This window comes from Notothenia coriiceps, unplaced genomic scaffold (assembly GCF_000735185.1).
Source record: "Notothenia coriiceps isolate Sejong01 unplaced genomic scaffold, NC01 NC01_scaffold00038428, whole genome shotgun sequence".
NCBI lineage: Eukaryota > Metazoa > Chordata > Actinopteri > Perciformes > Nototheniidae > Notothenia > Notothenia coriiceps.
The window spans coordinates 1-14,889 of NW_011371129.1; the positions used below are offsets into that span (position 1 = coordinate 1).

Sequence of the window (14,889 nt, forward strand, 5' to 3'; positions counted from 1 at the left end):
TGTGAAACCTTTTATTTGAAGTAAAGATGTGAACAATAGCTCAAACAAATGGAAGGGTTGTAGGACAAATGAGTGTGTTCTCTATATTAGGCCTGTGTGAAGTTTGACTATTTGAAAAGCATCTCTAATACTGCTTAAGAGCATAGGTAATGTGTTCCTCGTTATTAGTGATATGAAAGTGATTTACATGTATTACGTATATTTAGCCAACTATAACAACTATATCTTAAAACATACTTTTAACTTATGTGTTGTAACCTGATGGGGGGAAGATGGACTCAGGGACAAAGGGCCATAAAGGGGGATGGGTGTGTGCGGGCTGCAAGATGTGAAATAAGATCAGGTTCGTACCGGACACCAAGAGGTGTCTGGTTTTCGTCAAACTAAAAGAGACTTTTGGTTTCCGGGTTTCTTCTGCTGTGTCGCACTGATTGGGGGCGACCAGGCCATGTGTTGGTCTCTCCCAATAAGATGACCTCTGGGGGAAATCACGCACACACCTCCTCCTGTGTTTTAGTATGAAAGCCTGTGTTTTCCTTGGGTTCGACCTCTTTTTCTTCAGGCTGACCAGAGGGTAGGACAGGAGAAAGAGCAGGAAGTACTTCCTTTGTATTAGTATTGTTACCTTGTATCATTAAAACAAGATTATTGTTTAACTTGTATTCTGGTGTTTCTTAATCCCTTCCTTTGTACGAATTTACCCAGCTTACCAAACGACACGCGGAGACGAGGTTGGTTTTAAACATCTTCCAAATCTCCAACAACTACTATGACAGGTAAGAATTCAAATGACTCGCAAAATACTACTAATAACAAACTTTATTCTGCAAGTCCAATCTGGATGTATCCCTTCTAATAAATAAGTGATGTGTACAATGAGTAAGTTTACACCATTATTGAACCATTTGCAATTTATTTTCATCCTTGAATTGTGACAATTCTGAAAATAACTGTAGAGCTAACATAATGTCAGCCTGTTTCAGGTAATTGTGTGCATTTTGTCAGATGAATTGAATGACAGTTGCAACGACAACTGAATCACATGATTAAGAATAAGCCAAAACAGTCTAACTACATCTTAGCTCGTTTTTTAACCTGAGTTGAATAACTTCATAAGACAAAAACCATGAGGACAAATATATTTCCCAGCATTGTGCATCACTTTTAAGTGTGCCCTGGAAACAGTTTTCATTTCTCTTTATGCAGCTATCAACATAGTCATTTTTATTTTTTATTTGCTTGTGTTTTGTCTATTTGCATATGTTTTATTTACAGTGCATTGAGCTCTCAGGGCTACCAAAATACATTTCTTCAAAAGGTGTCACACCACCAGGTCTATGTGACATATGTTCCATTATTTGGCCTATGGTGGCCGGGAACTGAAAGAGCCGCTTATAAATAGTCCAAACTCAGAATATGGCTACTTTTGAAACATGAAAAGGCACTTTAAGGCGGACATGTTTGGTCAAACCTCGGTTCATGATGTTAAAGTCAATGTAACTTGGCTGCTGGAAACACAACACTTTACAATAATTCATGATCTTAAAGACATTTGTGAGTTTGATTGACAGCAAAGAACATTTTCTTCGGCATACTCACACAGTAACTTCAGATGGTGCGACCTACAATTAGTTGCAAGCACACAGTCACTCAACCTGCATGGCTCCAATACAAAGAGGTCTGACTTCTCTCTTGTTTGACCTTAGCAGTCAAACTCGGCTGTGTTAAAGGGCAAAGTTTGCCTTTCAGGGGCGGTATGTCCCAATCCTGCAGGTCAGACATCCAGCTGCTGTCCATCTCACCCACAGAGGGACATTACTCTCAATAGTCTGTAGTGTGAGGCGGTTTGATGAAAATGCTCAGGCAGCAGAGAAGATGCAACAGCAACAGATGTCCAGAAGAAGATGTTGATTAGTGTAAATCTCCTTTCATGTGTCTCCGTGGTTGTAAGGCAAATTCCACTCTGGTACGGAGTGTTCTCAAGAAGCCCTGCTTGTGTTGTCCTCTGGACGTCTTTGCAATGAGCTTCAGATATGTGTTCTTTTACAACCAAACAAGATCATTCAGTCAGTATCTGTCCTGCTCTCGACTGTACATGTCCCTGGTCCATTTGATCATAGTCTCTGGAGATCGATAAAGGAAGATCAGTTTGGAGTAAAGTTCCTCTTCTAGCTCCAGCTCTCCAGTCTCACGCACCTGAATCACACAAACATGAGATGGTGGAAGATGATTACAAAGACATGATTTTCCAGTGCACTTACAGCAGCATGGCAACAAGTAGATTACGGTAGTTAAAGATCTGTTTCTTAGAATTTTAAAAATCTTCTTTACTTGATCTCTAAATGTGTGTGCATGAATACAATCAATGTGTGTACAGAATGTGTGTGTAAATGTTCACACTGACCAGGAAGATGTCTGTGCAGAGCTTCAGGATGCGATCCACACAGGGCAGCTCCTCAAACATGATGGAGTGTGAGATCTCGCTGAAGAAGCCTCGCACAAACTTCCCAATGACTAAAACCACGGACACGTACAGACCCATGATCCTGGAGGGAGAGGGAAGAAAGAAGGACATTTACATCCAATAAATAATTGCTCACAATGAAGATGGTTATACTTTATTGTCAGATTACATATTTTTTCTCCATTTACAACACAAGCAAACACAAACATTCCACACAATGAATGATACCAAAAAGGTTTTATCAAACCCATGTATATATTTGTGATTGTGGGTTCTCTTACCCATATCCAGCCAGGAAACCCAGGCTGGGGGGGCTGACTTTGTCATTGAATATGACCATGGGTAGAACTCCACATGGGGAGGGGGCACAGTCTGCAATGGCAATGTCCCACCACTCCTGGTTCCCGTTAAGTGATCTGTCACTCTTCAGGGACAGTGTGATGTTCAGGTAACCATCTTCATTACCTACAAGACAACACATCAGTTAAAGAAGACATTTGTGTAAATAACACACAATGTACTGTACACCACTGTTATGTACTTCACTGTACTGTACTTCTCGTGATTGTGCCGTTATGTTAAATGTTTGTTGTTTGTTTTTCATGTATTGAAAAATGTATGTATTTTGAGGCGGCAGTGGCTCAGTCAGAGGCGGCAGTGGCTAGGTCTGTAGGGACTTGGTCTTGGAACCGAAGGGTCGCCGGTTTACGTCCCGATCGGACCAAAAAACAAAGGAGTGAGCTGGTAGCTGGAGAGGTGCCAGTTCACCTCCAAGGCCACTGCCGAGGTGCCCTTGAGCAAGGCACCTAACCTTGAAACTGCTCCCTTGGCGCTGGGTACCTGGCAGCCTCTCTGCTCTGCCACCTCTCCTATCTGCATGTGGTTGTGTGTGTGCATGTATATCCTCCCTATGTGTAATGTGTGTAAACACAAAAGAGTGGGGAAAGAAATGTCCCTGTAAGGGATGAATAAAGTATGTCTTCTTCTTATTGTGTCTTGATATTTGTCTATGTTGATGTTACACATGGAGCTGCTGTGATGCAAGTCCAATTTCAGACTTGATCTGACCATTAAAGTATTATCGTATTGTATACTGTACTGTAATATACTGTCCTCTAATGTACTATAATATAATGTATAATAACCTCTGACCTTTGAGTAGTTGAGAGACTGGTTTGGCCTCAGCTCCATTGGGGGCCCGGATGTAGTTAGGGAACATATGAGGAACATGCCTGGGAAAGAGAACACAGCATGTGTAAGATATAACTACTGCAATATGAACTACAACCCATGAGCATCCTGTCAGAGTCAACCTACACAGGCTCAGTGCGGTTTCCAACCAGCAGTGAGGCCAGCTCTGCTCTGACTGGGTTCCCAGGCTCCAGGTCTATAGAGTGTTTGTAAAACGTGTGTTCCACTGTCCCTCCTTTACCCAGGTCCCTGTCAGAACCAGAGACATGCAGAGAGAAAGAGGGGTGAATAAAATCAGCCTTTAGAGACAAGAATAAATACTAAGATACTCCCAGAGAGTGGGATATGTTATTAGAGAGCAAAGTCTTTACCTCTGGAAAGTCCAGGCGAGACGTAGTGTTAGGTCCACTGGACTTCCAAGTAGTTCTTTAATGACTTCCTGTCTGCTGGGGGGGCTGATCCTCCACACAGATCCTGAACTACCTTCAATCATGGCCGTCACCATATCCTCATAGCTGTAGAGCGTGATGAACTGCATGGCCACCTAAATGCACATACACACAAAATGATTAATTAAAAACAGGTATACAGAGAAGTGGCTACTCAAGTAGTCGCTACACACACCTTTCAGTTTGTTAACATACAGTATACCATGTCAGAGTCATCAATGATGTTACAACTGAGCATGTGAAGAAATGTTATTCAAACTACTCTTTCTGAGGATCAGATCATGCAGCAAAAAAAATGACATTATCCATGGCAGATGCTTTTTTCCAAAGGGAGGTACAGTATATCAGTGAGGCTAATAGAGGGACATTCAGAGGCAGTATGGAAAGAGAGATAGAGTTTGCTATCCTCAGCATTGCAGCAGTAAAATAAATCATGTGAGCATATAAAGGCACCAAAGGGAGGTTGTGCATATGAAAGAAAGCGAAGGGGACCAAGCAGCGACCCTGCATGGTGTTACCCCAGTAACAAGGAAGTGATGATTTCCTGTATACATACACTTACACCTAGCTGTCAGAATTATAAGAAACTGATCTGATAATTGTTTTTATTTACATAAATGCTCAAACATCAGGAAAAACAGACAATAAGAGTTCATACAGACATGCATTTCAATGAACTGAAATCAGTACGCACCGCATTGTCTCCAAATGTCTGGGTCATCTGGTCATATTCAGCCTCTGTGAAGGGCTGGATGGACTGCTGCTGCACACTCATGGTGAACAGGGACTAGACATACACAGAGGAAATGGTGGATTATGCTAATGTATATAATTTCACACTGTGTCCTTTGCATTTTACATATGTACCTTTATTCTATGTGTCGGTATGTAGACTCAAAAGAGTCCTAGCAACTGGATTGATTTCCATTTGTGAATCTTTGCACACTGTTACCTTACTTCTATGAGTATTCTAATGATGGTCCAGGATCTATCAGATGTCCCACCTTCCTGGCAATTGTGCCTTTTGATCAAAACAAGTACAGCCTAAAACATACTTATTAAATAACTGTGTCCAATTTAAACGCCAAAGTCGTCTGAAGGCCTCCAGCTTTTTCCTATCAAAGATAATCCCTTTATGCTGCCAATTAATTGAACACTGCAGACTATTTGATCAAATACAAAATGTAGATGCAGCCGCTCTGCCGTAGCAGCTTTAAAATAATATTTTGTTCTGCTTTAAGAGACGGTAAAATACACTCCTATAAAAGTCCATTACCTCGTATCCTCCCAGCTTGACTGTCACTGTGACATCGATGGGGTGGTTGACCACACCCACCACTGATCTGACCAATGAGATGAAGAGTAGAGGGAACCAGATGATGCAGATCAGGAAGAAGATGATGAGTCCACCCATGCCATATTTCACCATCTTCTTCTTCTTCTGTCCTTTGGGCTGTGGGTATTTCTGAGGGCAGAATATATCGTAATAGTATCAGATAAGTGCCCTGCCTTCAGCTTCAAAGAGAACGTGATGTGGGGAAAGGGTCATATCAACCATTGATCACAGACAGTAAAGTGCAGCATAGTATTAAACAAGGTGGTTATTCCTAGGATAATGAGCTCTTCATTTATCGCTGTTCTGGCTAGGTGTACAAATCCACATCAGTGTTGAAAAGCTGAAGCTCAATTTGCCTGGAGTCTGCCAATTGATTACCGGTACATTAAAACAGGACACCCATGTTAATGGTGTCAGTTATAGGAGCTTCAGTTGAAGTGAACAAGCCTTTATGTTTACAGAGACAGCAGCTAGTCAGTCTCTCCCTGATAAACAACAGAGTTATTGTTTCTTTACACTACACAAGCAAAACGCATTTAAACCCATGTTAAGTTTGGTTTTTAACAATAAAAAATGGTGCTGCACATATAATTTATACTACTATAGTTTGGAAGAAGCTGATGCCCTTTAATTTAGTTTCATTGATGCATCACTGTTCTCATGCACTTCATACCTTCTCTGTCTCACGGCTGCATTTGATGATGAAGATGTTGGCATAAATGTCCTCCACACACATCCAGTTGGACAGAGACAGAGTGGTGTCAGTCCAAACCCAGTCCATCACTGCTCTCAGCTCCACCAGGAAGGGAACCAGACGAAACCTACAAACACAACATCCATAGCAAACTGTAAACATACTATATGGTGATTCTAGACCCCTTATACCTCCCTCCCTTTCCATTAAAAACCTAATCTGTGTCAGTGTGTGTCGGACTGGCTTTGTGTCCGTACCCTTGGAAGAGGAACAGGTTGAGGTGGTTGTATTTCTTGGTGAGGAAGTTGCCTAAGATACGAGTGGGGTATCCACAGCGGATCTGATAGGCTGACAGGCCGAAGTAAATACACTTGACAAAGTACCAGAGCTGGGCCACAAAGTTCTGATTGAACTTCCTGAAAAGAGACAAGAGATGAAGAAGAACGGAGCGTGTTAAATCTACTTGAACTCTTTGATTTAGTCCATTGGTGGAATACCATGAATACTCCATTAATACATGAATCATTTGACTTCACCTTTCAGTGACAGCAGGCAGGATGAAGAACATCCACAGGTGGATCCCAAACACAAGGATCACCTGAAGGAAGGAAGGAGAGTAGGAAGGGTATTAGGAAGGAAAACAAATCCCCAATTGTATGTGCCAAGCTTTGATGAACTAGACAGGTGGACACACATCTTCTGGACACACATGTTCCTTTGAAGGTGGGCACACCTTTTTGGCTGCTCCAGGCACCTGTACCACAACATGTTTAACACCCACATACACACAAACTCATCACCAGTAATGTAATGGCATGGAGAGGTGTGCTACTCTATGAAATAAAACATCTGATACTGGCTGTCAGCAGGCATGGCTGCCTTATTGTGTGGATTTCAATGCAAATATATTTAAAGGTCAGAGTAGGCGCTTAAACTAATTAGGGCCAGGCGGAGATCATTTATTTACAGAACTGCTGGTCCAAGTAACTTCACACACAGTTCTGCCTCTGGTGCTCAGTAACAAACACCAAGTGTGAAGTAGATCACTCAAAGGGCTGAGGAGATCATCGAAACTCAGACACACACACGTGAAACACAAGTCTATTATAATAGAGTGATGTTTTTACGAAGAAGAGCAAGGTCACTCTGCAGGACTCTCTGGGTCTCCTTAAAAGTCACTGTCTATCTAGGAAGTAATTGGACTACATGAATTTACAAATCACATCTTTCAGGATCTAGATTTACAAAGGTCGCTGAAATACAGGAATGAAAATCCACTCATTTGTGATTATAGAGTGCCACAACCCACATCCTAACTTCTTCAAAGGAAGAACATTAAACAAAGACATAAATGCATGAATGCTAATACTCTGAAAACATGAGCTGAACCTGGAAGATGAGTTTTCCTAACACAGCCTTGCGCAGGTACAGCGCTCTGTCGATGATCATGGTGCTGAACTGGATGAGCAGCATCACCAGGAAGGCCTCTGGGACCTGGTCTTCCGACAGGGTGGAGGCTATGTCCGCCGCTGCACTGTGTTTCTGAAGGGGAGACAGACACTCTTTGATACAAATATGGAATGTTACATAGTATTTTTTATATAATTATAATATTAACAAATGTGATGCAGCTATTGACTGAGAATTAAGTTAACTTTTTCCCATTACTATACATTACATTTTATTTAGCAGATGCCTTTAGCCATAAAAAAATCAAACTTACAGCATGTAGGCATATTCACTTCAAAATAAGTTTAAAATGAATGTACTTGCTTTGCTTTTCGCTTTGCAATCAAATGGATTACAAGTGTACTACTACTCACTATTAGAGTAAACATGTAGGAAGTTTCCACATGCACTTGCTGATTTTGTTAATGCTGGGCAAGCTGTGCTATGTGTCAAAAGATAAGGTGAATGTGATATGGAATATTAGTAAGACTAATTGATACCCTCTTATAAGGTCACATTACTCATCTCATAACTTCAAAACAGCCAGTAACTGCGGTTAGTGGTTTGATAAAGTGGAAAAATCACATGTTTGCCTGATGATTCAAGTACACACAAGACATGGTCGATTGGGAGTGAAGTTGATGATTTCTTTAACCTACTAAATTCTAAAGTATAATGTTTTTCAAACATATTGTTGTTAAGGATTACACATCTTAAGTGTTAATGTGGTGTTTCAGTAGATGGTTGTATATGTGTTTATGTCAGTCAAACTGTACTTTTTTATTAATGTGCAAGCCTCATAAAATGCCACAAGCTGCATTTGAAGTACTGTGCAAATGTGAGCAAGTCACTGCGTTTAACATGCGTCTGCTAATGTTTAAATTCAAAGCTGAGCCAAGAAATGAAGAGACGGGGATATTTAAATAAACACGCCTGCGGTTGGGAAAAATGTACTCCCATTTGAGAATCAATAAGTAATATAATTATTTATCAGTGACTAATTACTACTTGTTTTAATAGCTAGGATAGCACACCCACCACTTAACTGCACAGGTGCTATTTAGGCAACATATTTGTATATGTTTAGACTTTATGTTAACAGGAGTGAAATCTCAGTCCCCTGAAAGTGAAGCCAAAAATCTCCATCGCCCCCCAGTGGCTGGCAGCAGTATAGCCTTCTGTTCAGAGAGATAAAGACATCTTCCATCCAAACGCCCACCCATTTCTCACCCCAAAGGCCCAAAAGCCGAAGATGACGATGATGAAGTCGATGACATCAGTCAGGAACATGAATGCATAGACATCTGTGGCAGTCCGGTACTCAGCATGGAGGATCCCCCCGAAGAAGCTCTGCGCCGGCCGGTACACACTCTGGATCCTGCAGAGGGGACACCATCAATAAACACTGCACTGCTGGAAACAGTAATCACGTTCCCGAAATACATTACACTTTGTACTTTACTTTTCCTATGATTGCAACGGAAATATTTATTTAAATCTGAATTAACTTATGGCTTCTGTTATGGTGACATCTTATTCTCTATCCCCGCTCACCCAGAGATGCAGACATGTTTTATCTTGTGCCCCACAGCCAGTAGTTTCTGACTGGCTTCCTCTCTCCTCCTTCCTTTCTGCTTCTTCTTCTTCACTGGTTCCTCACAGGGATCTGCACTCTCAGCCGTGGCCTCCTCTGGAGCAGACAGAACCAGAACCAATGAGGGATTCAAACAGAATAGCAAATCAACAAAAACAATCAAAAATGAACATTTTGAAACATGATGCCTCTGTTCAACGTGCTACAGTATGTGACTTAGCAGTAACTTGAAGAGATTTAAATACCCAGTAAAGTGGAGCCCAGAAACAGGCACATTTACTGATGAGCTTTCAGAATGACCTTTGTTATTTGGAACAGCAGTGAAACCTGCACATTAAAGGGGACCCATCATTCAAAATGTACTTTTTGATGTCTTTTATACATAAATATGTGTTCCCGGTGTATCGGGCAACTCACGCAGCGTCAGAAAATAAAACCCTCTCTCTTTTCCTCCGTACCCAAATCTCTAAAAATGGGGCTACAACGGAGCTGATCCAGATTTGCATCCGATATGACGTAATATCATAAATGTGGACCCACGGCACTATCAGAAACGTTGCTATCAGAAACAATGCCCGATTGTTTTGGACGTAATATGGTCGTGTTTACATTAGCATGGCTAACACTCAGAGCTAACCTGTACTGGAGAGCATGTGTGTGAAGAAGCAGGAAGTAAAAAGGGACTCACCTTGTGGTATAACCGGCAAGAGAGAAAGCCTTTGAGCTCCATACTGTTTCAGAAATAATCCTTGATAATCCATGATATGGCGTTTCATCACCGCAGTATTTAGTTTACATTACATGTCACTTGTTAGACGCTTTTATCCAAAGCGACTTACATACTCAATACTGTGGGCAATCCCCACAGGAGCAATTTGGGGTGAAGTGTCTCAGGGACACAACGGCATGCTGACTATAGTGGGGGTTTGAACCTGTGTTGGGATCACGGCTGATCCCAACACCTACGGACAACCCACTGCACCACACGCCTCGCGCCTTTAGACAGTAGCTACCGGGTCTCGCATGAGCTCAGCGCCCTCCTTTTTTTATTTTGTATCAACGTTTTTATTTTTCAAAGCCTTATACCCCAAATCAGCACTTTTGAAACAGTAAGTGAAATAGAGGGATATGAGGCATGGCTAGAATGGGTGATCTGTTTGGTATTTTGAACAAAACACTTCATAGACATGTTTTTTATATATTTGAGACCTATGCTATTGCCTACAAATAACATGATAGGTGCACTTTAAGTAAAAATGTTAGTTCCTTCTCTTCATAAAGCATATATTGAATGCAGATTCCATGCTTTTGCGCTCCTGTAAAGTTTTGTGTCTTGGAAAGCGCTGACTGTAGTATCAGTTGTGACACTTTGAGCTGTGTTCTATTTCAATCTCTAGAATCAGTTGTAAAAATTATTGCAGCTAACAATAACAGCATGCATGTTAGCTGTCAGTGTTAGCTCCAGGAACAGCTGAACTTAGCTTACGTGCATTTACAACACAGCCACACATTTAGCAATCCGTGCAATGGCATGTCTTGGTAGAGACTTGTAGAACACCAAAAAGGGCAACAATATCACAGATTGTGCAAACAGTATCATTTTCACCATAGATTTTGTTTTCGCAAGGGAAACACGGATGTGTATCAATAATTGCCTGATTTAAGTATTGATTAGTACATTAAGGAAATATGATACGTACATTTTTGACAGCAAACCGCGTTTGTTTAAATTTGGTTTAGATGTTAATGAATTTGGGACCAACACTGAAAAGAAGGTTAGATGCTCCAACAAGCATTGAGGTTGACTCATAATGGACCTTATCTTTGGGAGGATGTATTTTTATCAAACATGCAGAATGATTGTGGGATTATAATTTACGACACATATACTGTACATCCTTGAATGTGGTACACCGACATGGAATGCAGCTTTGTTAACATGATGAATCACAGATCTATCTCAGTCCACACATGATCAGGCCACTCACCTTTGCTGCTCTGTTTCTTGGGTTTTTTAGATTTCTTTCTGAAGCGGAGACCGCTGCTTTTCTTTGGGACTTCCTCTATGACCTGCTCACTGTCTCCCTCCATCCTATCCTCCCTAGGCCTGCTGGGAAGATTCTCAATGTTCAGCCCAGACGGAGGCTCCTCTCTGGGGGCTGCCTCAGCTGCAGGAGGCTGTGCGGGGGCAGCAGAGCTGGTGCTGGGCTCTACAAGGTCCACAGAATCCTAAAGGGAGAACATATGTATTTAAAAAAAAAAACTATGAAAAGCCCTCTAATGCCTTTAAAAAAAACATTACAAAATAACATCCAATATCATGTATTGGCACCAACCTTCTCACTTGGGTCCAGCTCAGTGATCTCCAGGTTCTCCAGGGTGGATGTGGAGCTCACTCGGCCCTCCTCCTCCTCTTCTGCTCTCCCCTCCTTCCTCCTTCCATCTTCATCTCCTTCTCTCGTTTTTCCTTCATCCTTACATCCCTCTGGTGAGGGGCTCTGCTCCTCCAGGGGGCCTTCATGGTCCCACAGGCCGTACCGCTACACACACACAGAGGAATTATATTGAGCACTTCTGTTGGAGACAGGTCTACCAAATCATTTCTCATGGAAAGCTACAGTAAGCATCTTGACAGGTGAACGCTAGAAACATCGGTCTGAGCACAATTTTACACATTATACTAAACTAAACACTAGGGCTAATTAGATCTACCTCCAAGAACATTGCTGTTCCTCATCATTAACTAATGAGTAGATTCTCAGTAGAAAATAAAATGAACAGTATGCTTAAGACTCAGATTACTACCTTCTTAGCAGTGTGGAAAAGATCAGTGTGCTGAAAGCATTAAGGTAATAATAATAGGGAAGCCTGTGGCTCATTGGGTTACTGCTCAGTGGGTTAGTGTGCTGATCTTCGAATCAGAGGATAGCAAGTTCGAGCCCCACTGCAGTCAGCATGTCGTTGTGTCCCTGAGACACTTCACCCCAAATTGCTCCTGTGGGGATTGCCCACAGTACTGAATGTGTGTAAGTCGCTTTGGATAAAAGCGTCTAACAAGTGACATGTAATACAAATAAAATGTCCTTTACACAGTGCTTTACACAGTGCTAAAAGACGCTTAAAGCTGCTAATAAAATAATTAGCTGCAGGAATCCCTTAGCCAGCCATATAATTTAAATAATAATTGAAAGTCTTCATTAATATCCCCTTATAGTGACATTGGGCTTAAAGAAATACTTTATATTTTACATTTTGTCTCACGATGTCACAGGTGATATTGGTTAAAGCTAAACAGAGTAGGCCAATTCAAATCACATCCAGACTTCAGTCATGATATTGATAGATAAGCTACAGATGGAAACATAAAAACAAAACATAAAATTAAATGACAAGCCTGCTTTGATTAATTCTGTCATAAATCACAAGAACAAAATGGATATCTTTAACTGTTGTCATTGTAAACTGTGTCCATCAGCTGTATCTAAAGTGCATTCTGCCACACAGTTCTTAAGGGTTGAGCAGCAACAGGAAACTGTCCTAACTGTAACATGTACAAGTGGGGATATTTTTGAAAAGTTGAAGGTGGCCAGTTATGCCCATGTGGTTTTCCCCTGTACCACAACTGTAACACCGCTGTAATGACTGTAAAGACTGACCATGAGCAGAGAGCGGTGGAAGAACAGCGCCAGCAGCTGCAGCAGATCGTATTTGATGTAGTTGTCGGTCTTCTCCAGGCCCAGGATGCAGGGAGGGAAGAACGGCTTGTCTTCATTCAGAGTCATCTCATACACACTGTTCCACGGGAAGAATCCAAACTGGAACAGGTACTTCACCACCACCATCACCTGGAGACAGAACAGCATGGCAACACCCGTCAGAGCATCAGTAACCATGGTGACCCCATCACAGCTGTGAGAAGATGTCATAACACTCCCAGTAACTGACTTATCACCAGTAATATTAAACACTGTACTGTGATGCTATCAATGAACGATAAGGAGATCAAGCGTATGGTTGGGTCTGCCTTTTATCATGTCAGAGCAGGCGGTCCTGAAAACAAATCTTCAAGTATTATAAAGTCTAACTTCTTATTATTTTTATTTCATTGGCAATACGGCAAAATGTTTTTTTTATAAATCACATATCTATTTTGACTGAGTGTTGTCAAAATATAGACACAACCTAAAACACCAAACACTTAAAACCTTATCAATTCAGCTAAAATGAATGACTATTTTTAAGCTCTCCTAACTTGTATTTTTGGTCAGTTGGATGCAGAAAAAAAAGCTGTAAACAGAGCATTTGTGTTAGAATTCATTTGTAGTACTGTTTGTGTCCAACTGATAAATATAATTTCAATAGTCTCTTTAACCTCCACCGATTCCTGAAAAGAATCTGTCTCTCTTTAGCTTCTATTGTTCCACTATGTTTAACTATTACTCATCATGTTTTAAATGTGAAGCAGGTAGTGTTAAGTGGAATCTGACTGAGCTTTTTAATTGATAACAGCCGTCTGCTGCTTCTAGAAACGATCCAAGCGAAACAGAAGAAAAACAGTAGAGTTGTGCTGCCAGATAGCTCAGGGGTTGGAGGCCCATATGAGGCGTTCACTGCCAGCATGTCATCCCTTCTCTCTCCCTTTTTCATCATTGTATCTTGGCTCAAGGCACAAACACTAGAGTTGTGGAAGATTAAACCAAAACAGAGGAAGGGGCAGGATTTGAACCTGGGTTTTTGATAAGAAAGCATGTGTTGCTGACACTGCAGTTTGGAACCACAGTGGCACTGCTGTGGTTGCAACACAAGACTCACTCACTCAGAAGCACGTGCCCTCTTAAACCAAAAAAAGGGCTAAAAGGCAATAAATATGTCAGTAGAGCTGAGCAATTGGAGCTAATCCACCATGAGATATTTGATATCAATTGGTGGATCTTGGGTGACTCCGAAAGTGTCAGAGACCAAAATATGTTTTTTTGTTCTTCTACGGACAACATTTTTATTATTATTCCGCCGGGTTATTTTGGCCCTCTTCTCCTCCCGCATTGAACATCGCAGAAACTCCGTTCACACATCAAAACGTTCAGCTCGGTCGGGAATCGATTGCTATTACTTTTCTCATTCATAACTTTCATAATTCCAGAGATACATCCCATAATACATCACATTTTTAACATCGAAGTCAATGGAGGAAATCTTCAACTTCAACAAATCTTCATGCGACTTCAACTGCTCACTGTTCATTCATACTTTCACTCAGAAACCTCATTCCAACTTTAAAATGTTACGCATCTTTCTGACATTATTCGTGTAAAACAACTTTTAAATCTGATTCTTACTTTTAGAGATATTAAACATTGTTCAGACCTTGTTTTAGAGGTTTTCTTCACATTTTAACATGAACTAGAGTGCGTGATGTCACAGCTAGAGTGGAGGACAGCTTGAAATTCGCATTCATATATTTTTTTTAAACTGCCATAATTCCCAAACCCTACATTCCTGAGACATAATTTATCATGACAAACGTAGGAAACATCTCGTAGTTTGAAAAATGACAAAAATGACAAATAATTAAACAAAATGCTTTTTGAGGGCATGAAGTGACAAAAACGTTCAACATTCCTCCATTAAACCCCATTGTAATTTCAGGCTGTTATTTCCTCACAGCAGCAGCCGCACACCTTTAGTTAATCTGCCAAAAAGGCCACATTATTG

The 14,889-nt window shown here is 41.1% G+C and overlaps 1 protein-coding gene across 1 annotated transcript; it reads right to left on the reverse strand.

The window, feature by feature from the left end:
* Positions 1-801: 801 nt before the first annotated feature.
* On the reverse strand, positions 802-13,085 carry LOC104968230 (piezo-type mechanosensitive ion channel component 1-like). Its single transcript, XM_010797809.1, has 17 exons — positions 12,834-13,085; positions 11,514-11,717; positions 11,166-11,406; positions 9,138-9,273; positions 8,814-8,961; positions 7,524-7,676; positions 6,671-6,732; positions 6,392-6,550; positions 6,114-6,261; positions 5,381-5,569; positions 4,799-4,891; positions 4,027-4,199; positions 3,782-3,904; positions 3,617-3,696; positions 2,746-2,929; positions 2,405-2,546; positions 802-2,196 (listed from the first exon to the last, which is right to left on the reverse strand). The coding sequence occupies exons 1-17, from the start codon at positions 13,068-13,070 to the stop codon at positions 2,068-2,070; spliced, it is 2,601 nt and encodes an 866-aa protein (XP_010796111.1). The 5' UTR covers positions 13,071-13,085; the 3' UTR covers positions 802-2,067.
* Between the last annotated feature and the right edge of the window lie 1,804 nt (positions 13,086-14,889).

What these genes read in the sequence shown, in the direction of transcription:
- LOC104968230 (XM_010797809.1), bottom strand. Translation starts at nt 13,070, where the DNA reads ATGGTTACTGATGCTCTGACGGGTGTTGCCATGCTGTTCTGTCTCCAG. An exon ending in CAAGAAACAGAGCAGCAAAG is followed by an intron (nt 9,274 to 11,165) that starts GTGAGTGGCCTG and finishes TGTCTGCTCCAG; the next exon opens with AGGAGGCCACGGCTGAGAGT. An exon ending in AGACATTTGGAGACAATGCG is followed by an intron (nt 4,200 to 4,798) that starts GTGCGTACTGAT and finishes ATGTGCATTTAG; the next exon opens with GTGGCCATGCAGTTCATCAC.